Raw genomic sequence first — 25,342 nt, 5'->3', positions numbered from 1 at the left:
TCTTTTTTTTTAACAACTAGGTAAATATAATGGATACATATTTTTTTCATGATAAAATTTTAAAATTGCGAATGAAAAGTAACACGAAATATTTCCCATATCACAAAACATTCTACAATATAAAAATAAATATTATATAAAAAACACTCTTCTAGAAAAGGTACACAATAATAATAATAATTATTATTATTATTAGCTGTATTGTGCAAGGAAGCCTGAGGCTCATGCTGCACCAGCCCGAGTTACCCTGAGAGTGAGAGAGAGAGAGAGATAAAAAAGTAGAAGGGAATCACCAAGAAAGATGATATCCAGCTCAGGACCCCAAGTGTGCCAAACCCATACTCACCAGATGTGAGCCCCCCCCGGGGGGTTAAATCACAGATTACATAAAAAAAATTAAAAATCATTACACAAATATTGAAGAAAAATTTATTCTAAAAATTGCCATATACAATTTACTTCTTTATTAATATTTGTTGTCGATCTTCTGCTTTGCTCAAGCTGAGTGATGATTACAGAGGAATGATTTGACGTAACGATCCGGATCAAATTGAAGCAATGGTTTTCCATTTAGATGTATGGTCAACATTATTCATTCATTTCTACAATATTATTCATTAAGCTGAAAGCACTGCTAATCGCAGTAGTTTCAAAAATATTTCTGGCTTTTATAATTGAAGAGTGAATTTCACTCGATTTTAAAGATAAATTGTCTTCGACAAAATCTCTAAAATCATTAATTTTTATTTCATATTTTATCAGAAAACTTAAATTTCTTATTCGTTTTTCACTGTCTTGCCACGGAGACGAAAGTTATTTCGTATTCCACGATTCCAGGTAGCATATGTTTAAAATTTCTTTCAATTCCTCGTCGTCAATAGTATCATTATTTTCTTTATTTAATTTAAAATTACTCTGTTGCATTAATAACTCATTCTTAATAACGTGTCACGAGGTAATTTTTTAAATGTGTTCTTACTTAAGATTCCTTCAAATTATTTCAACTTCAACGTGCTCTCAATTTTAACTTCATAATTTCCTTCAGAATTTTTGAAATTAGCGATAGCATTGATAGTTAGAATAACTAATTTATCTGTTTTTACTATAGTGATGCTGCGACTTTGTAAAGCTTCTAGTTAAGGTAAGAGAGCTCCCGCAGGATGTCGATCATTAGTGCTAAATCGTTAAGAAATTCCAGATTGAAAAGTCGGTTTAATGATCCAGAATATTTAATTAACTTTCTGATTCAAAATGTTTGCACAAATCGGGATAATTTCTCTAACCCTCAATTGCCGTCCGTAAGCTACAAGCTGCCCATTGTGGCCCGAACACACGACCGATCTTTGTAGTTTCCGCATCAAGTTCTTTTGCAATCATCTTTAATTCGCGCTGGTTTTTTGGAGATTGGTGATACAGTTTTTTTTTTTTTTTTAATTATTGCCTGTATGTCATTATATTTTAGAACATTTTCTGCACACTGAAAGCCTTGACGAAGTTTCAAAATCTGCCAACATTTCCTCTTCTTAAAGTTTATATAATATCTTAGTTGTCTCAATCCCCCTTCCCCTCTACGTTGCTACTCTCACTAGTTTTTTGAATACAGCGCAAAATGTCTGAATCACACGAATATTCTGCTACTGTGACCATGTACACATAGACAGGAGACATTTACTGGAAGGCAAGTATCACTCACTTCTCCGAAAAACATATGACTTCTTGTAGGAGTAAATGGGAACCACAACACAGGTTGACCAGAGGCTATTCCGTGTCGAGAATCTTCTTAATCCTCTGACTGGCTATGGAAAGCATATTGACTAGCGCAACTTCTCGGTGTGTGACTGCAGAGGTTTTATGGACACCACTAACATTGTGAAATGGTAATCCCTTTCACTCTTAACTCGCGCTTTCTAATTAAATTGTCTAAAGGCCAGAGGTAAGAACAATGCATACAAAGTTGTCTCACCTAACCCGTTCATTGCATGGAAATTTTTTTCGTTCACCGGAAACGATTTTAAATGTAATTACCAAGGGGGAATCAAAAAAATTCGCTATAAAGAGTTCGTTAAACAGAGATCCGACTGTAATTAAATCAAAAATGAAGCAATTTTAAAATTCATAACCGATCGATTGCGCCATTAAAATGCTGGGAATGAGGCCCCGCTTGCCCCATTGTAGTTTCGGCTCTAGATACTCAATAACTGCATTCAGGATTTCATTTGTAAAATAAATGATAATCTGAACAATGGGCTCGCAAATTTTCAAAAAAAAAAAAAAATAAATAAATAAATAAAAATAAATAAATAACAATGGGCTCTCGCGAGCCCACTATAGCTCACCACTGGGTACCACCCAATTGGTATGTTTTTTCTGAGATTACTGCTATCAAACTTTTGGAGTAATCAATGGCAGTTTTCACTCACTCAGCAAAAACCAGATTTAGATTTTTTAAATTTACATTAACCCTGAGTGCTCATGCAATTGTCACAGAAGAAAATATGTTTTGGCAAACAATGGTATCAACACAGATCGGTGTCAGTAGTTGATAATGTGGCCAGAGATAATTTGTGCCGAATACTATAGTATGAGGCAAAGTGCATTCTGTTTGTAAATTACATGTATTGTCGAGTTAATTTGCTTGCTTACTAGAATAAATACCTAGATCTGGGAGGGATGGGGAAGCTAAACAGCGCAATCCACTCTCGAGAATGACAAATACCATCACTCAAGTGCTCAGAAAGTTGGATATCATTCATTGTCTGTTACACCATTAATCTAAATTTTCATGTTGTTGGAAGAACAAAAACATGAAAGTTATGTGATGAGATTTCAGTTTCATGTGATGAAGTGAAAAAAGCCATCAATGTAGCAACATCCAATGGCAGATTAACACAGTTTGAGGCACCAGGCCCAAAGTATTTTTGAGGTCCTAAACTACATTGGTGTGCAAAACTTAAGCACCTTACGGTGCAAAACGTAAGGACCAGTCAGGTATTCACCTGACTGGTCCTTAAGTTTCTCACCTGTAGCTTCTCATAGGAGTGGCCTGGATATGGGAAAAGCATACCAAACGAACCTCGTGAGGTACAGATATGATGAAGGAAACAACACCGACACAACAACAGAAACAAAACGGTACAGAGGAACTTTATTCAAAAATGGCAACATAGCACTGGCTGCTATGATACAGATGCATCACTGCCAAAGATCAAAGATGGAACAAAGGGAAGAGGTGGTCCTCAGTAGGAGACATGGCTACCCCTAATGTCGATGCAGGCTTTGCACCACCTGTCCATACTTAGAAGAATGCTGTTGATGAGTTTTTGCGGTAACATCGTCCATTCCTCTGTAAGCGCCATCTTCAGCTGGTGAACATTTTCTGATGGGTGTGGACATACCGCTAGGTGGCTCCCCAGAGCGTCCCATATGTGTTCGATGGGATTTAGATCGGTCGGTGGAACGGGCAGGCCAATTCATACGAATGATGTCCTCACTTTCCAAAAGCATTTCAACAGCTGCAGTGCGATGGGGTGTGGCGTTATCCATAACCACGAACTCGGGGCCAATGGCACCACGGAACAGACGCACATGGGGAAGAATTACCTCAGTACAGTAGCGTGCACTGGTTACAGTACCGCCTTCCAGTATCTGGAGTTGTGTACGTCCTTCCAAGATAACACCTCCCCAGACGAAAACACCTCGACCGCCATATCGATCCCGTTCAGTGATCTCTGCCGGGTGATACCGTGTGCCAACCTCTCACCAGATTAGCTGACGTCCAGAATCGCTACTGAGACTGAATCTACTCTCATCAGTAAAGAGTACCTTACACCATTGCGCTTCTGTCCAGTCCTTGTGTTCGATATACCACTGTAAACGGTGTCTTCGATGGGCAGGTGTTAAAGGATCACAGCGTACTGGAGGTCGTGCAAACAGTCCAGCTTTGTGGAGTTGCCTGGCCACAGTAAACCGCGATATCCTGCGTCCTGTGCAACTGGTTTGCAAAGGATCCCATTGTTTGGTGTCGGTCCCTCTTGACCTGTAGGAGTATATCGCGGTCATCATTGGGCGTTGTTTTTCATGGACGACCACCACTGGTCCTTCGAACAGCTGTACCTGTCGTTCTGAAGGTCGACCACGCACGTGAGGCGATGCTATGGGCGATACCGAACTCTGCAGCCACACTCCTCGCACTTCGATCTTCCCAATTATTCGACTCCTTCCTCGAGCTTCCCAATTATTTTACCCATGTTGTCTATTGGCTATTTCATTGTCTGTAGCACTGTATGAAACCAATCGAACGTTTGTAACAATCGTGCTCACCAATTGGTAATTTTCACATGACTGCTGAACTGCTGCTTTTATCTGTTTATGGGAGCCCTACCATCACGATTCAAATTTTTGCATGTGCATCAGCTTTCTACTGAACGGCCACAGTTATGCAAATCGCCAGAGGCTGTTTCGTTTGATTTTGTGGTTGTAACCTTTAGAAATAGTGTTGGTCCTTAAGTTTTGCACACCATTTTATTTTAGTTTACATTATGTATGGGTATGTTTTATTATTTTAATTTCAATACGGTTTTAAAGTTATGTTGTTCAAAGAAACATATAACTTACAAATTTTTTTTTATTAGTTATTATATCACAAAATTGCCTATAGCTGATTATAAATTTAACCTCTTTTTAATATAACATAAAAATATAAATAAATAACAAGTGACGGCGGTAACATTCACTCAAGTAAACGAGTAAATAATAAAATACAGTACAGCAAAAATTGAATAAAATAATAAAAATAAAAAAAAAACCTAGTAGTTTTCTTAGTATTTTCCGGGATAGATGATAAAAAACAAATCCCGCATAATCGATTTCCTGGTTAATCCAAAAATACAGAAGTCCCGACATACGTAAGAGATACATTCCAGGACTTCTTACTTCGTATAGTTTTACGTAACTCGCGAATGACTAGTAACATATTGCTACTATATTATTATTGACAAATCTGAATTCAGCACGATACATTTTCATTCATCCTTATTAGTTTAATTTTCTGATCCAAATCGATCGCTTTCCTTTTGTTGGTAGATTTACTAGTAGCGCTGTCACTTATTCTCTTAGTCGGCACCTTGAGAAGTGTCAAAATGAAATTTTCTGTAAAAAACTTCACAGGGTTAAGGTGAAAACTCACTATTATCACCCCGCGCGAGCCGATATTTTACTAATGCACATTTCTGGAGGTCAACAATTTGCACTTTTCGTTTTATTGGGCGTTTCTGTTAGCGCATTATATTATAAATAGGTATTAACCCCAGGGGTTCACATCTGGTGAACATGGGCTTGGCACACCCAGGGTCCTGAGCTGGATATCATCATTCTTCTCTTTCTTGGTGATTCCCTTCTACTTCTCTTTTTCTCGGGGTAAGTCAGAATTTTTATTTTTTTTTTTTTTTGGCTGGTGCAGTATAAGCCTACAGCTTCCTTGCACCATATGGCTCATAATAATAATAATAATAATAATAATAATAATAATAAACTTGATCTTATTGCATTTGCGATAATACCAATAGCTGGAATTCTGTGGGTTTTTACGTTATTATGGTGAAGTGTGTGTGGTCCCCTTCGCTGAAATCTTGAGTCATATAAAAAAAAAAAAAACACCCATAAATAATTGTAAGAATCTTCTTTTTTTACTATTTTTTTGCTTGTTACAATTTGTGCGTGCCGTGATCGTCGTTATTGATTGCTTATTATTATTATTATTATTTTTTTTTGTTGTTTTAAATTTTACAATCCTAAAAAAAAAAAAAAAAAAAAAAGAGTGAAAACAAATTTACGTAAATCTGTAGTTGCGTAAGTCGGGGACTTACTGTATCGAAAAATGTTCAGCCACCTACGTAAAAAATATGGCAATAGATAAAAAACTTACCACGTAATATTCGCGTGTCCAATACGATGCTTCCCTTTATTTTTTACAATGTCGTGTATGGTTTGGTCACCAACGTTATAATGGTTTATTAGAGAATTAACGAATGCACCGTTTTCAAACTTTTGAATAATTTCAAGTCTGTTTAACTGAAAGCGCAACTCTTTTGCGTTCACCCATCATTTTCGCGATTTCTAAACAAAAAAAAAAAAAAAAAAAATATTTACTATAAAAAAAAATTTCAACTTCCTTGACATAAATAACGAAACAAAATTTGCCCTTTTGCGGTGCGACGAAACACAACAATCGCCACGACGCACTAAAACAAACTAAACATTTGTTCTTTTTTTTTTTTTTTTTTGAGTGGGGGGTTGCAAGATAATGGACACATTAATCTCCCAATGACAACTTATAACGCCACCTCTTGTCGCTTATTTACGACTTGCAAAATAACTGTTAGATATTCTGGTTATTACTTGAATTTTATGATTTCTGGTTGATTGGGGTTTTTTTTTTTTTTTTTTTTTAATTTGGAGTCGTGAAGTGTCCCGGTTAATCTGATCCCTTTAAATCGAGAGTGCTGTAATTGTTTTTCCTTGCCTTTATTTGCGAAAATTTTTCAGTTACCTCTTCCATATCAAGTTCGGTACAGACTTATTTTCAATAAATAAAATAGTTAAACTGCTCATATGGCCTTGAGTTAAGCTATTGCATGAATAATCAGAACTGAAAATGACCGCTCTCTGCTTGCTTGTGTTTGTAACTGAAATGCCAAAAAAGACCCCAGGGACTCACATCTGGTGAGTATGGGCTTGGCACACCCAGGGTCCTGAGCTGGATATCATCATTCTTCTCTTTCTTGGTGATTTCCTTTATTTTTCTCTCTCTCTCTCTCTCAGGGTAAGTTGGGAATTTTTTTTTTTTGGCTGGTCCAGCATAAGCCTCAGGCTTCCTTGCACCATATGGCTAATAATAATAATAATATTTCTAGTAATGGTTCAACATTAGAAAACATTGATTGATGCCCATTTATTACAGTCTTATTCATTGTAATTGAATCAACAATATTCTCTTTAATGAATTTTAGAAAATGAATTACGCCATCTTTAAAATTTTTCGGTCAGCTTGCATCAATGTCATTCTTATACTTGTCTGTAAATGCATAAATGCATAAAATCAAGTTTTGCACAAAATCAAAATACAGTAATATAAAGCATCAGTGCAAGGTTCAGCAGCAGAGTTTCCTACTAAATTTAACAAGTGGCTTGCACATGGTATATAAGTTGCAGTTGGACATAATGCCTTTATTATAGCCTTTAACACGAAATATTTGCCAGCAATGTTAGCAGCATATCATATGACTGGTCTCTACAGTATCTAATATTGATGGAAAACTTGTGTATGATATTCAAAACAACATACTTTTAAATATTCAGAATTATGTTTGTTGATTGGAATAAAATCCACAAATCTTTCACAAACATTACCTTCTCGATTTATCTATCTCAGAACAAACGTTAGTTGATCAACATGAGCAATGTCAGGAATTGAATCCACAGTTATAGAAAAATACATGACTTCTTTAATCTCACAAATTATTTTATATTTAACCCTTCAGAGCGTGCGCTCTTTTTCAGACAAGAATGCTCACCTTGGGTCTCATAGACCCAGTATATTTTTTTAAAATTAAATAAGTCCCAAAGTTTGAAAATGAATTTATAATGCTTTATAAAACATTTATTAACTTGCTAAATCATGAAAAAAAAAAAAAAAAGTTTAAACCAAAGTATTTCACATTAAAAAATTGTATGAAACTCAATTCCCATGAAAAATACAAAAGAAATTATTGTAAAAGTAATTCAAACATTTCATAACATGAAATGTATTCAATACATAGAAATAAAATTTCAATTTGTAATAAAAGCATTGGAAAATGCTTATTACAGCTCACAATTATACTTGTCACATTCATTGCACAAAACATTGACATGTTCTAAACAAAGGAATTTGTAACATTTTGAGCAAAAATATTGCATCTTTCCCTTGACATTGGTAGCATCTTCCTCTTTTTCCACTTGTAGGATGCTCTCTATTTGTAGTCTTTCACATGATTTTGGATAGTCTAGATCTTAATTCTACAGGCAAAGTCTTGGATTCTGCCCTTGCCATAATATGTTCATGACACAAACTCTTCAGAAAATGCCTACGTGTCATTGTTGGGTTTTTATTTTCATAATAAATGACATATTCATTAATTCCAGCAACATTTAGTAAGCTGTAGAATACAACCATTGGTCACCTTCTAGTATTTCTTGCACAGTTATATGTTGAACACATTTGATCAACATCAACTCTGCCTTTGGTGACATTATAAAATGTTGTGATTTCAGTTTATGTTGCTCTCCTGTGTTCTCATCTACCTTGTCATCATTATATAGAGTAGAAAGCAACAAGACATTCTTTTTCTTTTTTTGGTATGTAAGAAACCAAAGTACAGTTGTACTGAAAACCAAATAGACTTGTCTTTTCCTTTCTCTTTTTAATGCTTCATTTAAAAATTTTAACTTCAAAATTAAAACTTCATGCTAATAAAATCTGGAAAAAGAGGAATATGATTTATGACTAATTTAAACAATAAAATAGTCAATAGAAGAACAATAAAATAATTTTTAAGCTCTTAAAAAATGTAGCATCAATGCTCGCACTGGGTCTCAGAGACCCAGTTCAAGAACTTTTACCTTGTATGATTTTAGTCTGCAGGAAAATGCATGGTTTCAATACTCAATTGCCTAGAAGATAGAATTTTGGGAAGGTATCAGAAATTGCACCATTGTCGTAAAATTCTTTCACCAAGAAAATCAAATATAAAAATGACATGGTCTTTCAGACCCAGCACAAGCGCTGTAGGGTTAACTTCGTTTGACATTATACCAATTAATTTGTTACAAATTGTATGTGATAAGTTGCTAACATTTTCCTCACCGGGACTAGGAAATCTCTTTAATTGTGTATTAAGGAAAGTGTCAAATTCTGCCAGATATTCTATACAACCCTAAAAATTTCCTTTGTATTAGAAACAGAATGTTCTCTATGGCCTCTAAAAGCAATACCTAGTGTTGATAATACACTGCTCGACAAAATTAAGAGAACAAAGCTTTCGTGGGTAGCACAGTTAGTAGAATGCCCATGCCGTTCTCCCCACACCAGATGGAAAAGACTTGAGTTCGAGTCCCATCGATGACGTGAGGAATTCTTATGGGCCTTTTTCACAATGTGGCTCAGTTAATTGGTCTCGGGGGAGAGTAGCATGGTTTTTTCTCCCAGAAACTTGGGTTTTTTGTCCAGCAAACAGAAAATCGACCACAGAACACATGACATTTACAGACAGAATACAGGGAGAAATATGGCCCTAGTTGTCCTAAAACCCTCTAACAACAACAGAACAAAATGTTTTTCCTGAATATTTTATTGTGAAGTAAAATTGCAGGGTCTAGTCTCCTGATGCTGCAATTTGTAGAACTTAAGCCTTTCTTAGTAAGGTTATCCCTTTGTTCCCCTCACCAATCTTGTTGACCTTCTCTGTACTCATTTTAGCAACTCTACATCCTTCCTAAAATGAGGTCTCCAGACCTGTATGCAGTACTCAAGGTGCAGCCTGACTATTGCCTTATATAAAGGGACAATCACCTCCTTATCCCCACTAGCAAAATTCCTGTATATCATTGACAAGACCCCATGAGCTACCCTTGCAGCCTTTCTGCACTGCTCAGAAAACTTGATATCTGACTGCACAATTACTTCCAGGTCTTTTTCATTGTCTACCACCCTGAGTGTAGTACCACACAGTTGGTACATTTCTCTGGGGTTACTGCTACCCATATGCAGTACTTTGCATTTGTCAATGTTAAACTTCAGTTGTTCTTTTTCAGCCCACCTGCCCAACTTTTCTAGATCCCGTTCCAGTAGCTTACTGTCATTTGCAAACTTTGACTCCTTTTGTTACAGCTATGTTATACCATTTGAGAAAAAAACTTTGGCGATCTCCTCACATTCGATGTCTGGGGTGCTGAAAAGTGCAGTTAAAAAGAAAACTTTAAAAACATTGTGATAAATATCTGCAAGAATAGCAGTGTCAGCAGAAATGAAATTAATATAATGTTTAAATGGCATATTGCACTGTTATCCCAGGGACAGACTGGCTGTAGTTGTCCCTGGTGGTTGCAATCAATTTTGCCCCCCCCCCTGTAGTTCACTCTTTTTCCTTTTCCTAGCCAGCTGGGCCACTATGACCCTGGATTATCTTGATGAAATCTGAAATAAAAGCACTTCACCTGTGTAAGATTTTAGAATATATTTTTTACTAATAAGAGTGTAACAATCATAGGTTTTGGAAATATTTTCTCCTCCACTTCTTAAGTGATTGTAATCCTGCAGTTGCACTGTCACAAAACACCAAATTACTAAACATCTGCAAAATGTGCGATTTTTAGACTGTATTATATATAGTAATATATAGATTCTAAACCTTACACAGCTGAGGTGCTTTTATTCTAAGTGATTTGAGAACCGAAATTGTAGGTAGTATGGATCAACCAGCTGTGGGGAAAGTGGAGCTTGCTCCATGGTTGCTTCATACATTTCTTCATCATATAAGGATAAAATTGGAGATGCCATTCTTTTTGATGGTGAATGTAAGGAGTTATGAGGTAGCACATCAATTTTGGTGCAGCCATTTATTGAATAATATATGCAGAATGTCGAAGTATTTCTGCCAACTGCTGCTATCACATTGCATACTATCTTTATATAAGTATGGATCTTGATACTATGTCATTCAGTAAACCATTGTTCTGAATAAAGAATGGGCTGGAGATGTGGTCAAGCTGAGTTCTAAAGAGAGGTTGTTGGGTCCACATTAGTGGGGATGAGTATCTTGGACATTGTAGCCTTGTCCATTGGTCCTATACAGTCATGTCTATTGTACATCTAGAGCAGACCAACCATGGATGAATCACCAGCTCGAGTCACAGACCAACCAAGTGTTGTTGACTATGAGTGTGAGAGGAGGTGGCACCAATTTCTCCACAGTTATTTGACCTATTTTAACAGTCTTTGCATCTGACACTAGTGTGGTTGAGCTGCTGTAGTTGGCACCCTGTTGAAGTGCCCCTAATGGCAGCTTGTCACAAGTAGTTGCTCAGTAATTGCAGGTCTTTTTCATGATAGATAGGTTGTCACAAGAATGGAGCCATTGGACAATTTATAACTGGAGATGGATTGCCTGGTCTGATGGTCACATATCCATCTACAGTGAATACAGATGGACAGACAAGTATGGCGTGTTCAACATGAGACTCTTGAACCATGCTGCACAAAGGCATCTTTGAATGGGAGAGCCTGGGTCCCCTGATACTCAACAGTCAGTACCTTGGTGGAGAGTTGCACAAGTCCACATTTCTGACAATGTGCACTTATTTATGGTGGTGACCATTTTTACAGATAACCAAGGTATCTTTTAACAAGACTGTGTGTTCCATGTCACAAGACTGAGATCAGACAAGTTTGGGAGATCAACAAACTCAGTGGACTGCTTGTAAAACCATTCCAGTCCACTGAGTTTGTGTCTTACCATGATTGCCAAACTAGTTTGATCTCAGTCCATTTGAACATATGCGTGTGGGACATTATGGAATTGGTTGTTCAGCACCCGGGTCCAGTATCATTGAATATGTGGTAACTGTGGGATGCTGTTGTAATAGGTTTTAGGAGCATTAACAACTAGGGTCACATCACTCCACATATACGTCTGTAAATTCCATGTGTTCTGTGGTTGATTTTCTGTTTGCTGGATGAAAAGCATGATTTTCCGAGAGAAAAACCATACCACCCTTCCCTGAGACTGACTTAACTCAGCCAGATTATGAAAAAGGCCCATAAGAATTCCTCACATCATCAATGAGACTTGAGGGGAGGATGGCAATTCTACCAACTGTGTTATGGATGAGGGCTGTGGGATACAGTGTAGTTGGTATGGATATGTGAGATGCTGCAGGGTGTTCACAGGTTACCATACCTGTGGACACCCTCCAGCATCTCATCATAGCCTTGCATTAGGAACACCTAATGAAAGGCTATCTCCAACCACAAGGCCAACTTTACCAGGGTGCTGTGGCACAGCTGCTCCAGGATCTCAAGGTTATGTAGGGGAGGGACTCTCTCTCTCTCTCTCTCTCTCTCCTACATAATTACTTTTAGTCCAGAGGCCTTCCACAACCTTTTTTTTTTTTTTGAATCTTTAAAGAGTGCATCAGGGCCGCAGACTGCCTGAATTTGTCGTTTAAAATGATGGAGGGACAATGATAGGAAGTTACTACCAAATTTGGCAAATTAGCATGAATGCTTTTTGAATTTGTGGTAACTGATCATGTTTTACCTCAATTATCAACATGTTTTACCATGAATGCCAAAAAGCATTCACATTGGTAAAATGTGAAGCATATACCAAAAGTTTGATTCTAGATGATGCTTCAATGTTGTAAAGCTAGAGAGTGTTACCAAATTGGATGAAAGTGACATCAATAAAGCCAGCTGGCTGTCAATAATTGTGTGTGACAGATGCCACTCGACATGTGTATATAATAAGTTTTAACTTTATTTCAGAAGTTTTCCTAATTGTGTGATAATTAACATACATTTCTGCAATTTGAGAGTGCATTTCTGCAGTTTGCAAGTGGAGAAATTAAAGAAAACATTTTCAAACAGCTGTTAAAAGGAGTTTCAGCTGTGTAGACAGAGTAGATGCATTGACACCATATGATGGGATTGGGGTTAATATCATTAGTCCCTGCAAAAATAGTAGTGCTCTATTTACCTCCCTTAAAAGCTGACAATTTTTTGGTTTTATTATGAATTGTTGCTTCCAACAGATACCCTGGTTCTGGCCCATCCGTCCTTATTACAAAAAAAGTGTTACCTTTCCCTGACAATGGATTCTTTCAATTAAACAAAATTCTCTTGAATCAGAGCAGTATGTGCTTGATTATCTGAGGTTTGAATCAGGGATGCATCACAAAAAAGCTCTGTTTTATTGTCAAATTCCATGGACTACTTTCTTGAATTGTGCAGAATACAGATTGGAAAACACTGCTCTATAATATAATCTACCAGGTGATAGAGTAAAGAGAGAGAGAAAAAGATGTCTGCCAACTGCCTACTCTCCTTGTTGCTTTTTTAAACTTTTAAAAAATAAAAATCAATGAGCACACTCTCTCTCTCTCTCTAACACCCTTTCCTTTCCTTTTTTTTTATTTTTATAATAATTCATGGTTTTACAGTAATTTAAATTTCTAATGTGTTTGTTATGTTTAAAAAATATAGCTGTAATTAATTTTATAATTATGCATTGAAAGAAATATAATGTTTTTTTTGATTCAGAAATTGGGCCAGTCACAGTAACTACAGACCAAAATATATTTCAGCGGCATCTGCAGGAGCTATATGTGCAAGGTGGGGGCGATTGCCCTGAAATGAGCATTGGAGCAATTAAGTTGGCACTTGAAGTATGTCTTCCGAACTCGTATATTTATGTATTCACTGATGCAAGTGCAAAAGATCATTATCTGCTGCAAGAAGTACTTAAACTTATCCAGAGGAAGGAAAGTCAGGTATTTTTTTTTTTAATGATAAATTGCTGTTGTGATATTTCTGTTGATATCTTTTTCATTTATTTCACTCTGTTAATATTTTAATATTTTTCTGAAGGATATGTATCTGTGTGTGTTAAGTTATATTTTATACTGGGCTGCCTTTATTTATGCTTAAATGAATGATAACTTTGGACTCCACTTCATTTGGTCCCATATTCATGTAAAGGAAAGGTCTGAAATCTGCACTTAGGATAAGTGAATCGGCCGTGGTACAAAGTAAAATAATGGAATCAGGGTACAGTGAAACACAGCAAATCAGAATATCTTCAAGAACAAATCTGTATTGAAATAAAGGAAGTGAATTTTTTGATAATTGTTCTTCAACTGTGGATTTGAGAAAGCATGGCTTATATAAAACTTATAATGCACTTTTTTTTTTTTTTAAACATATATGCAGTTTAATCCAGTCTAAAATGTTATTTTCCCCTGTTTCAAGTAGCACGAGCATTAATATATTGTGTGTAGTGCCAAGGGAGGAGTATTTGTTTATACTTCACTCAAATGGTTTCCAAGCTTTTATTACTTGAGTTACATTTGGATTTTAAAAAAATGCTACATTTGTGGTATACCTTAAAAGCGATTGCCATTGACCTCATTAGTGGAGTTTTTCCTAATAGCACAGCACACCAAGATGCTAGTGCACATTGTTTGAAAACTACTGTAACCTACCTTCTCACTGATGTTTCTGTCATTGCCATACACACATACATATGTGTGTATGGTAATCCCTGATAGAAAAATTCCTGTATATCATTGACAAGACACCATGAGCTACTCTTGCAGCCCATCTGCACTGCTCAGAAAACTTCATATCTGCCTGCACAATTATTCCTAGGTCCTTTTCATTCTCTACCACTGTCAGTGTAGTACCACAGAGAATGAAAAGGACCTGGGGGTAATTGTGCAGGCTGATATGAAGTTTTCTGAGCAGTGCAGACGGGCTGCAAGAGTAGCTTGTCAATGATATACAGGAATTTTACTAGCAGGGATAAGGAGGTGATTATTCCCTTGTATAAGGCAATGGTCAGGCCACACCTTGAGTACTGTATACAGGTCTGGAGGCCTAATTTCAAGAAGGATGTAGAGCTGCTGGAACGAGTACAGAGAAGGGCAACAAGATTAGTGAATGGAACAAAGGGTTGCTCTTACAAAGAAAGGCTTAAGTCTTGCAAATTACAGTGTCTGGAGACTAGGCACTGGCGAGGTGATCTGATAGAGGTGTATAAAGTCTTGAATGATTTGAGCATGCTCAATGCTGATGGGATTCTTTCTCTTGCTCAGAATAATCACCTGAGAGGCAAAAATTCAAATTGAGGAAAGACAGGTGTAGGATAGATGTGTGGAAATTTGCCTTTAGTCAGCGGGTAGTTGGTTGGTGGAAGACTTCCATTCCTTGTTATGGAAGTTGATAACCTAAATAAATTTAAGGCTCAGCTGGACACGTATTTCGAATGAACGGAGGAGTGAAATGGGAGTGGGGTTTTTTTTTTTTTTTTTTTGGCTGATGCTGCATAAGCTTACTTTCTTGCATCATATGCCTCTACTAATGCTAATGCTAATGCTAATATATATACACACATGCACACGTGTTGAGCAAAGACGTGAAAAACATTAAATTTCTTAGAGTCCTACATTAAATTTCCTACAAAGTCCCTACAGAGAGGTAGGGACATTTCATACCTCCATGTTGTAGATTACTGTGTTTTGCCATGTCTAATGAAGGTCAAAATATTTTGTATGTATGTATGTCTTGTTCCATTGTCTTGCTGTTATTTCTTTTTCATATTGTATTGTTAATCTTATAATCATTTTTATATTGTAGAAATAGAAAATGAAGTTTATGTTTTTTAGGCGTGTTTGCATATATATATGCTAGGCATCTATTGCCTTCACCATATCCATCTGTCCATCTGCATGTAATAGAAGGATTCGCAGTGGGTGGATTTTTGTGAAATTTTGTATTAGGGCCTGTTAAAAATATTTGTAAAGCCAAACCAACTTTCATTAAAATCAGAAAAATAGAAATCTAGCAGTTATTATTTATTTTTTTTCTTATGATTTGTATGGAAAACAGAAATTCATAGATTAACATGTTCACTGCTTCCTCATGCAAATATGTGGCTTCAAATTTTTAATCCACTTGGAGGGGAAACCACTCTACTTTCAGATTTTTTTTTCTTGCAATTTGACAGAAAAAAAACTGGATATTTTTGTCAAGCTACCTTCACCAGAAACTGATTAATTCAGTCATAGTAAGAGGAAACCCAAAAATGTCTCTACAGTTTTCAGTTCAGATTGACTCAATCCCCAATAAAAAAAAAAATGGTCATTGGAGAAGTCAGCAACAAAAGTAGTAAATGTATTTTTAATGCAGGTAGGTTGCAACATAAACTGTACTTTGTCCATGTTATTTTCCTGTTGCAATAAAGATTTTTCTCTATTGTTAGCTTTAAACATTCATGCTTTGCATGTGTCATTATTGCAAGACTCCTGAATGTGATTTTTCTTGTGAAGAGATTATATATATATATATATATATATATATATGAGAGAGAGAGAGAGAGAGAGACTAAAAAAAAGAAGAGTAATTTGGGTGGATAATAAATATTATACAGTTGTATTTAAACTAAATGGCTTTGTTTAAAGAACATAAACCAATAGATTTTTATTTAGTGTTTTATAAAGCTATTATTATCTTCATAATTAATTGATAAGGAAACTTATTATATTATATTTATATTTACTTTTTCTTTCTATCAATCATAGAAAGAGAAAAAATCATTAATTTCAGAAAAAAAAATTGAACAATCTGAAATGTAATGCACTGTTTATATAAACTAACTGTTTGTACCTGCACTGGCCAAAAAAAAAAAAATGAAAAGTTTCAAATAACAACAAGTGTGCAGCGTGGTATGGATTCTATAAGGTGTTTTAGTGTTTTTTCATCTAATTGCAACCATTCTTCAAAAATGTCATGCAGCTGCAACAAAGTTGAAGGAAGAGAACTTTGTTGCAATAGCTCTCTCCAGCATTTCCCATACATTCTCAATAGGATTGAGATCAGGTGAATGTGGGTGCCAAGGAAAATGGTGGAAATCCTTGTAATGTTCTCCGAGCCATTCTTGTGCGATTCTGGCTTGATGCACTGTTGCATTGTCATCCATAAAGTAGCCATCACCTTTGGGATAAAAGTGTAACATTGCAGGGTGTAGTAGACCTCATATAAAATTTGGGAACTCACTGCATCAATGTATGGAACATTTCCACATCTCTGTGGAAAGTCAAATGAATGACATTTGACTTTCCACAGTATCAGTGGACACAGTCCATGCCAACAAAACATTCCCCATACCATGATACCACCTCCAGACGCTTGGGTTGTCTTAACAAGGCAAACAAGGTCCATTGCTTTGTGAGCTTCTTGCCACCCTCTCTGTCTACCATCAGTGCAAAACAAAGTGTATTGTGATTCATCTGACCGCATGACTTTCTTTCGTTGTTCCACTGTCCAATCACGACATTCTTGGCAACACTGTAAGTGGATTTTTCTGTTTTTCTCTGAAACAAGTGGCTTTCAAATAGGCAGATGACTACCAATACCCAATTTTTTCAATTCCCCGTGCATGGTACAGATTGAAATAGGGCAGTTCTGGGTGTGGTTGAATTCAGATGTTATTTGCTGCATATTGGATGACCTATTTTTGCATACAGTCCTCCTTAGAGTACAGTGGCTTAGCTCCTGAAGTATTGTTTTTCTGCCACATTTTTGCCTTTTGAGACTTGAAAGAACTGCTTGCTTTCCAGTGATTAAAAACTTTTTTAGAGATAGATGCTTTTGAGAAACCAGTTATGTCTTTCATTTCTTTAATCATAGCTCCAGCTAAATGTGCAACCACAATAAGGCCTTTTTCAAAGTCTGATAGATCATACATTTTTCCTATTCTGGCTGCAGATTACTGCAGTTTAACAGCCTGTGCAGTCTTTATACTCAAAGAGGCAACATGTTATTAGCATTATCATTAGCAGAGGCCTATGATGTCAGAAAGCAAGCTAATACAGCATTACCAAAAAAAAAAAAAAAAAACCTTCCCATTTCATCCATCCATTCCTTTCAAAAGGTTGTCTAGTTCTTCTTTGAATTTATTTAAGCTATCAACTTCCACACCGACAGATGGAAGTTTGTTCCAGCAATCAACTATTCGCTGGCTAAAGGCAAATTTCTGCACATCTATTCTGCAACTGTCTTTCCTCAATTTGAATTTTTGCCCCCTTAGGTTTGTAATCTGAACAAGAGGAAAAATCTCATCAGCATTAAGCCTGCCCAACCTGTTCAAGGCATTATACACCTCAATCAGATCACCTCGCAGGTGCCTAGTATCCAGACACTGCAGTTTGCAGGACTTAAGCCTTTCTTGGTGAGATGATCTCTTTGTTCCCCTCACCAATCTTGTTGCTCTTCTCTGTTAATTAAAAATGAAAGTTAAAATCCCCCATTACAAGACATTTTGATTTACTGGCCCACTCTTATTTCTCTGCACAATTGTTCATTGTACTCATCAGTCATTAGGCGAATGTCAACTGGTTGTACTTCCTTAGATTTTATGTGTTTCTTAACTAACAGTATAACTCCTCCTCCCTTCCTACCCTGTCTATTCTTTCTGTACACATTGTACTCTCCAAATTCCAATACTGTATTCCTAATATCTGTGTAACACCACATCTCTGATATCCCAGCAATATTTGCCTTTGATGTCTTGACCAGCACTTCAATTTCATCAAATTTATTTACTGCTTCTAGCATTGGTGTACGCATGCAAGTACACCTGTTCTTACTTTTAGTTACCCTAACATAGCTCATGTATTTAATTGTTCCGTGCTGACTCCCAGCAGTTCTTGAAATTCCCAGCAGCTTGCTCTCTCTAGGCTGTTGCTCATTCCAATAGAAGCAGTGCAAGAATCACTTTCACCTCTGCCTGTGGCATCATTTAGTCTGTGAATCCCCCCCAAGCTAGCAGGTTTTTGATCCATATAACACTACCCCGATAGCATCAGCAAATATTTTTGCACCCTTTCTATTTAAGTGTATCCCATCCCTGTAGAAGCAGTCTCTCTTGTTAGCAAGTACAGACCACACTGAAAAAAATTCTACCCCACGAGCTTTGCACATTCTCTCCAGGACCGAAGTGATTTACAAGACTCTCTTCATATACTCCCTCCTATCATGTTTTGGCAGAATTGCGGACACTTTCAAATTTAATCCTAATTCGTGGCTTTTTTTGAACATTGGCCTGTACTTGTTAAGTAAGTCTGCAGATCTCTTACTCTTAATATCATTAGTGCCAACGTGTACAACAGTATCACTTTTTGTGCCCTTAAAAGATGATATCTGTCCTACAATGTCATCAACTGTTGCTCCTGGCAGACATACCCTGGTCCTGTTCCACCTATCCTTTTTGCATAATATATTCTCCGTCTCCCTGACAGTAGAGTCGCTGACAATAACTAGCTCCTGTGGGACAAGCTTTTCCTATTATACTGCAACAAAACTAAATATAAGAATAGACTTGATGCTGCACCTGACATGAGGATACAACTTTCCAAGAGGCGCCTCCGTAGCCAGGTGGGAAGGAGCAGCAGTGCGTAGCACACGCTTCTTGATTAGACCGGGGTTCGAGCCCGTCACCACCAAATACGGAGGATGTGGAAAGGTCAGGGAATGACCACCGCATATCCCGGAGCAATATGGCCTTAGTTGCTAATGCTCCTAAAAACCAAATAAATAACAACAAACAACTTTCCAACATTATACCTAATATTAAACGAATTTGTGATTGAAAGACACAGAAACACCAATCCCATTATAATGCAATTAATTGTTTCCTTTCTAAAATCATAATTCATGTTGTTTTGGTATGTATGTATATAACCTTTCTTATCTTGAATATAGTTTTGATTTTCAACTGATTTCATAATTTTTATACGTATATTTGTATTTTGATTTTGTTTTCAAAAATAAAATGCATTTGAGCATTAGTTATGTTTTTTATTTAAAAACGAAATAGCTACAAAAGAATATAAATGTTCTGTAAATATATTGTGAGAGGAAAAGTGTTCCGTGACTAAAAAAGTTTTGGAAACGCCGATTTAAGGACACAAAAAGCCGATATTGTTGTACATGTTGCCACTAATGACATTAAGAGTAGGAATTGTGCAGACCTTTAAGTGTGCACAATTCCTACTCTTAATATCATTAGTGGCAACATGTACAAATTGTACAACAACATGTACAACGTACTCTTAATGTCATTAGTGGCAACATGATTTTGCTCTGTACTTGTTAAACGCCTTTAACAAGTACAGAGCAAAAGTTGCAAAAAATTGCAACTTTTGCAATGATGAGAGCCTTGTCAATCAATTTGGGCCTGGAGAAGCTGTGCAAGGCTCATGAGATAGGATTTTTCTGAATGTGGTATGTGCTTGTTAGCAGGAGAAACTGCTTCTATGGGTATGAGATACATTTAAATAGAAGGGGTGCAAGAATATTTGCTGATACTATCGAGATAGTGTCAGGTGGGTCAGAAAACTGCTAGGTTGGGGGGAGATACACAGAACAATAGATTATCTATAACCTAAGCGGGTGGTTGGTTGGTGGAAAAGACTTCCATCCCTTGTCGTGGAAGTTGATAGCCTAAATAAGTTTAAGGCTCAGCTGGACAGGTATTTCGAACAAACAGAGGGGTGAAGTGGAAGTGGTTATTTTTTATTTATTTATTTATTTATTATTTATTATTTTTTTTTTTTTTGGCTGATGCTGCATAAGCTTGCTTTCTTGCATCAAATGCCTCTACTAATGCTAATGCTAAATTTTTAATCGCTTACAAGTAGAAGAAGCTGGCCCATCCAATGCAGACATCTTTCAGGCCAGTAAGGGTTGGTTTGAAAATTAAAAAAAAATGTCAGTCTTCACAATCTAAAATTAACGGGTGAAGCAGCCAGTGCAGATACAGAAGCTGTTTCTTTGTATCCGTAAACTTTCAAGGATGTTATTGCTACTGAGGGCTATCTAGGAAGTCAATTGTTTAATGCTGATGAGATCAGCTTATTTTGGAAGTGTATGCCAAGAAAACCGCCCCAGGTTTCAAAGCTGCAAAAGATAGGTTAACACTTTTGTTATGTGGCAATACAGAGGATGACTTTATTTGTAAACCACTTCTAATTTATGCGTCAGAAAATCCTCATGCTTTTAAAGGAATATCAAAAAGCTCCTTACCAGTTCATTGGAAATTGAGCAAAAAAGCCTGGATGACAGCCAAAATCTTTGAGGATCAGTTTTTAAATTGCTTTTGCATCAAAACAAAATGATATTGCCTGAAGAAGAACATAACATTCAAAATTTTGCTCATTTTTGACAATACACCCAGTCATCCTGCACATTTGTCTGATCTGCACCCAAATGTTACCTTTCTTCAAGCGAATACAAGTTTGTTAATTCAGCCGATGGACCAAGGTGTTATAGCTTCCTTTAAACTTTATTACCTAAGAAGATCTTTTTATGATTAGTAGAAGCTACTGATGGAATAGGCAGTCTTTCGATTCGAGATTATTGGTGGAATTATAACATTCTTGATGCTGTAAAAAATATTAATTCGCATGGGGTGAAGTTAAGAACTCAACAATGAATGCAGTGTGGAAAAAGCTGTGGCCACAAAGCAGCACTAAAGAAGCCACAGTCGAAATGCTGGAGGTAGTTGAGGTTGTGAGAATTGGTAAAATTTATTTATTTATTTATTTCATATGATGTGATCAATACATGAAGGAACCAGTTTTTTTTTGCTTCTTTCGTGTATCATGGCCGGGATATCCAACCAACTGGTTGGTTCGGCACCATCGTGATATCCAGCCCGAGGCGGGAATTGAACCTGCGACCTTTGGGTTGCCAGGCAGGCACTTTACCTACCCGGCTAGCCCGGTCGGCAATTGGTAAAATGATTAGCAGAGAGGAATTTGAAGAACTGGAACCAGCATATATCACAGAAGTCCTTGAATCTCATAGAGAACAATTATCAGTGGACGATATTTTTTCACAATGTGAAGAAGAAGAAGATAATAAAAATGAAGAAGATGCACACAAAAATTTGACCGCAAAGAGACTAGCTGACTTTTTAAGACTTACAAATCAGCTTAGCCAAGAAGCTCTGGATATGGATCCTAATATGGAGAGACATTTAAATTTTTACAGAACTTTATCATTAGCTATAGTTCCTTATGAAGAAATTTATAGAGAAAAACACCATGCTTCTAAGCAAACAATTTTAACTAATTATTTTTTTTTAAAAAGTGCTGGATACTGTTGTAAATTTATCACAGGAAAACAGCGACAAAGAAGCAATGAATTTAGATTAAAAATCTAGAGTATTAGCAAGATTAATTTTATGGACATGTTTCTAATTTTTTTTCTTCTTTTCTTACCGAATGAAGACAATTTTTTTCAATTTAATTTTTTTTGCACATTTTTTTTTTTGTGTACAGTTACAGAACCCTTATTATGTCATACAAACTACATTTTGCATTGTGCGGATTTGGACTGCACGGTGTTTTCCCGGATTGTAACCCCTGTGCAAATTGGGGGATGACTGTACATGGGTTGTGTTAGGGTAACTAAGAGTAAAACCAGGTGAATGTATACTTCCATGTTCACGAATGCTAGTAACATAGTAAATAAATTTGATCAATTTGAAGTACTGGATAGGTCACCAAATGCAAACATTGTTGAAATATGTGAGACCTGGTGTCATGCAGATATAAGGGATGTGGAATTTGAATATGAGGAGTAAAATGTGCACAGAAATGACAGACAGGATGTGAGGGAGGGTTATGCTCTTAATTAAGAAGCACATAAAATCTAAGGCAGTGCATGCAGTCAATATAGGTGGCCAGTGCAATGTAACGTTTGGTGTAACGTAAGCTCTAGGAAAGCAAAAACGCGAGTAGGAGTGTGTTATATGCTTAATGACCCTAATGCATACAATGTATAACTGTACAGACAGACAGAGTGAATTAGTAAATCAGAATGTTTTATAATAGGGATTTTAGTTTTCCAGATATTGACTGAAACTTGTGGGTTGGTCACTCACACACTAGAAACTACTTTTGTGGATTTATTGGATGACTGTTTTCTACAGCAAATGTTAGAGAGGCAGCAAGAGAGAGAAATACTCTTGATATAATTATCAGCAAAGGTTCTTCATATGTTAAGAATTTATAGATAAAAGAACCACTAGGTGGCAGTGGTCACAGTGTATTGATGTGAAATTTACTTTAAAAAGAACTATCATCAAGGGTTAACGAAAGGTTGTTTGCTTCCATAAAGGAGACTACAGTGGTCTAAGATAGTTTTTAAATTATATACAGTAGGACCAACTAATGAAGCTACCAACAACAAATTTTAAATAGGAAGCATTCAGGAAAATAATTATTGAAATTACTAGGCTTTTCATACCAACTGCAAAATACCAATGAAGGTTTAGACCTAAGTGGTAGATGAACTAATAAGATGTATGGCAGAGGAGAAAAATGCATGGGATGCATACAAATTATCAAGTGATATAGAAGCCTATTGTTTACACACACACACACACACACACACACACACACACACACACACACACACACACACACACACACACACACACACACACACACACACACACACACTCTCTCTCTCTCTCTCTGAGTGATCACTGAATTATGACCACCACCTGCCTAATACTTCGTAGGTCCTCATTTTGCCCTCAGTATAGCAGCTATCCGACATGGCATTGATTCAACAACATGTCGGAAGCATTCAGGAGGTATGGCCAACCAAGCTGTGTGTAATGCATTAGCATTATCATTAGCAAGGGCACATGATGCAAGAAAGCAAACTTATATAGCATCGGCCATAAAAAAAAAAACACACCCCCTTCTCATTTCACCTATCTACTTGCTCCAAATGTTTGTCTAGTTCTGCCTTGAATCTGTTTAAGCTATCAACTACTACAACGAGAGATGCCAGCAATCAAACATCTGCTGGCTAAAGGCAAACTTCTGCACATCTATCCTACAACCGTCTTTCCTCAAATTGAATTTATGCCCTCTCAGGCGATTATTCTGAGCAAGAGGAAGAATCTCACCAGCATTGAGCATGCTCAAACCATTTAAGGCCTTATACACCTCAATCAGATCACCTCGAAGGTGCCTAGTCTCCAGACACTGTAATTTGCAAAACTTAAGCCTGTCTTCATAAGAGCAACCCTTTTTTCCATTCATTAATCTTGTTGCCCTTCTCTGTACTCGTTTCACCAGCTCTACATCCTTCTTAAAATAAGGCCTCCAGACCTGTATACAGTACTCAAGGTGTGGCCTGACCATTGCATTATACAAAGGGATAATCACCACCTTATCCTTGCTAGAAAAATTCCTGTATATCATTGACAAGACACCATTAGCTACTCTTGCAGACGGTCTGCACTGCTCAGAAAACCTCATATTTGCCTGCACAATGACCCCCAGCTCCTTTTCACTCTCTACCACTCTCATTGTAGTAAAACAAAGTTGATACGATACTCTGGGGTTACTGCTTCCCATATGCAGTACTTTACTTTTATCAATGTTAAACTTCAGTTGCCACCTCTCAGCCCATCTGCTCAACTTTTCTAGATCCTGTTGCAGCAGTGTACAGCCATTAGTGCCCTTAACAACCCTGCCAACCTTCGTATCATCTGCAAACTTGGACATTAAGGTTGATATACCATCATCAATATCATTAATGAATACAGAGAACAACAATGGACCCAACACTGAACCCTATGAAACTCCACTAATAATTTTAGTCCACGAAGAGCAGTGTCCATTGATTACCATTCTCTGTCTTCTCCCTCTCAACCATCCGTTTATCCATAGCAGCAGTTTGCCTCCAATGACACACTGCTCTAATTTGTGCAGCAGTCTTCCATGTGCAACAGTATCAAAAGCCTTTCTAAGATCCAAATATATAATATCAAAGTTATTCCCTGCATCCAGTTCTTTTGTGACTGCATCATAGTTTCCAATCAAATTGATCAGGCAAGACTTTCCCTGAACAAAACCATACTGTGTCCGAGCTATAACTGAAGTCTTGTCTAGATGATCCTGCAATGCTTCTTTAACCAGTGCCTCCATTAATTTTTCTGGAACAGAAGTTAAACTAACAGGTCTTAACCTGTTACCTGTTACACAGGTAACAGGTTAAGACACAATTACCTGTGTCTCCCTTTGATCCTCCTTTGTGGATTGGGGTCACATTTGCACATATTCAGTCCATGGGTACCTCCCCTGAGTCCAAAGAAGCTCTCATAATTATGGCTAAGGGTTTGTTTACTTCCTTTGCTGCCTCCTTTAATATAACTGGATAGATCCCATCCACCCCGAGTGCCTTTTTTATGTTTATCTTCAACAATTTCTCCTCCATTTTCCTCTCAGTTATTACAAAATTATCTAGCTTACTGCCAGAGTTTAATACACCTCTGGCATTCCCCTCCCCGAATAACTCCTCATGTGTGAATGTAGACGCAAAATATTCATTTAGTTTGTTAGCTACCTGAGCAGGATCAACAACAGTTGAACCATCGATATCAAGTGGACCAATCTGATTCATCCCCTTCCTTCTAGAGTTTACATAAGTAAAGAACTCCTTGCT

The 25,342-nt window shown here is 36.9% G+C and overlaps 1 protein-coding gene across 1 annotated transcript in view; it reads left to right on the top strand.

The window, feature by feature from the left end:
• Positions 1 to 25,342, top strand: part of LOC150087903 (hemicentin-1-like) — a 1,496,027-nt gene that overhangs the window by 22,423 nt on the left and 1,448,262 nt on the right. Inside the window, exon 2 of the mRNA XM_090369959.1 lies at positions 13,355 to 13,584. Within this exon, the coding sequence (XP_090226085.1) occupies positions 13,355 to 13,584 (230 nt within the window). The remainder of the gene's footprint in view (positions 1 to 13,354; positions 13,585 to 25,342) is intronic.

The sequence above is a fragment of the Mastigoproctus giganteus genome, chromosome 3, assembly GCF_048544385.1.
Source record: "Mastigoproctus giganteus isolate SK-2022 chromosome 3, ASM4854438v1, whole genome shotgun sequence".
Classification (NCBI taxonomy): Eukaryota; Metazoa; Arthropoda; class Arachnida; order Uropygi; family Thelyphonidae; genus Mastigoproctus; species Mastigoproctus giganteus.
This window is presented reverse-complemented; position numbering and strand designations above follow the sequence as displayed.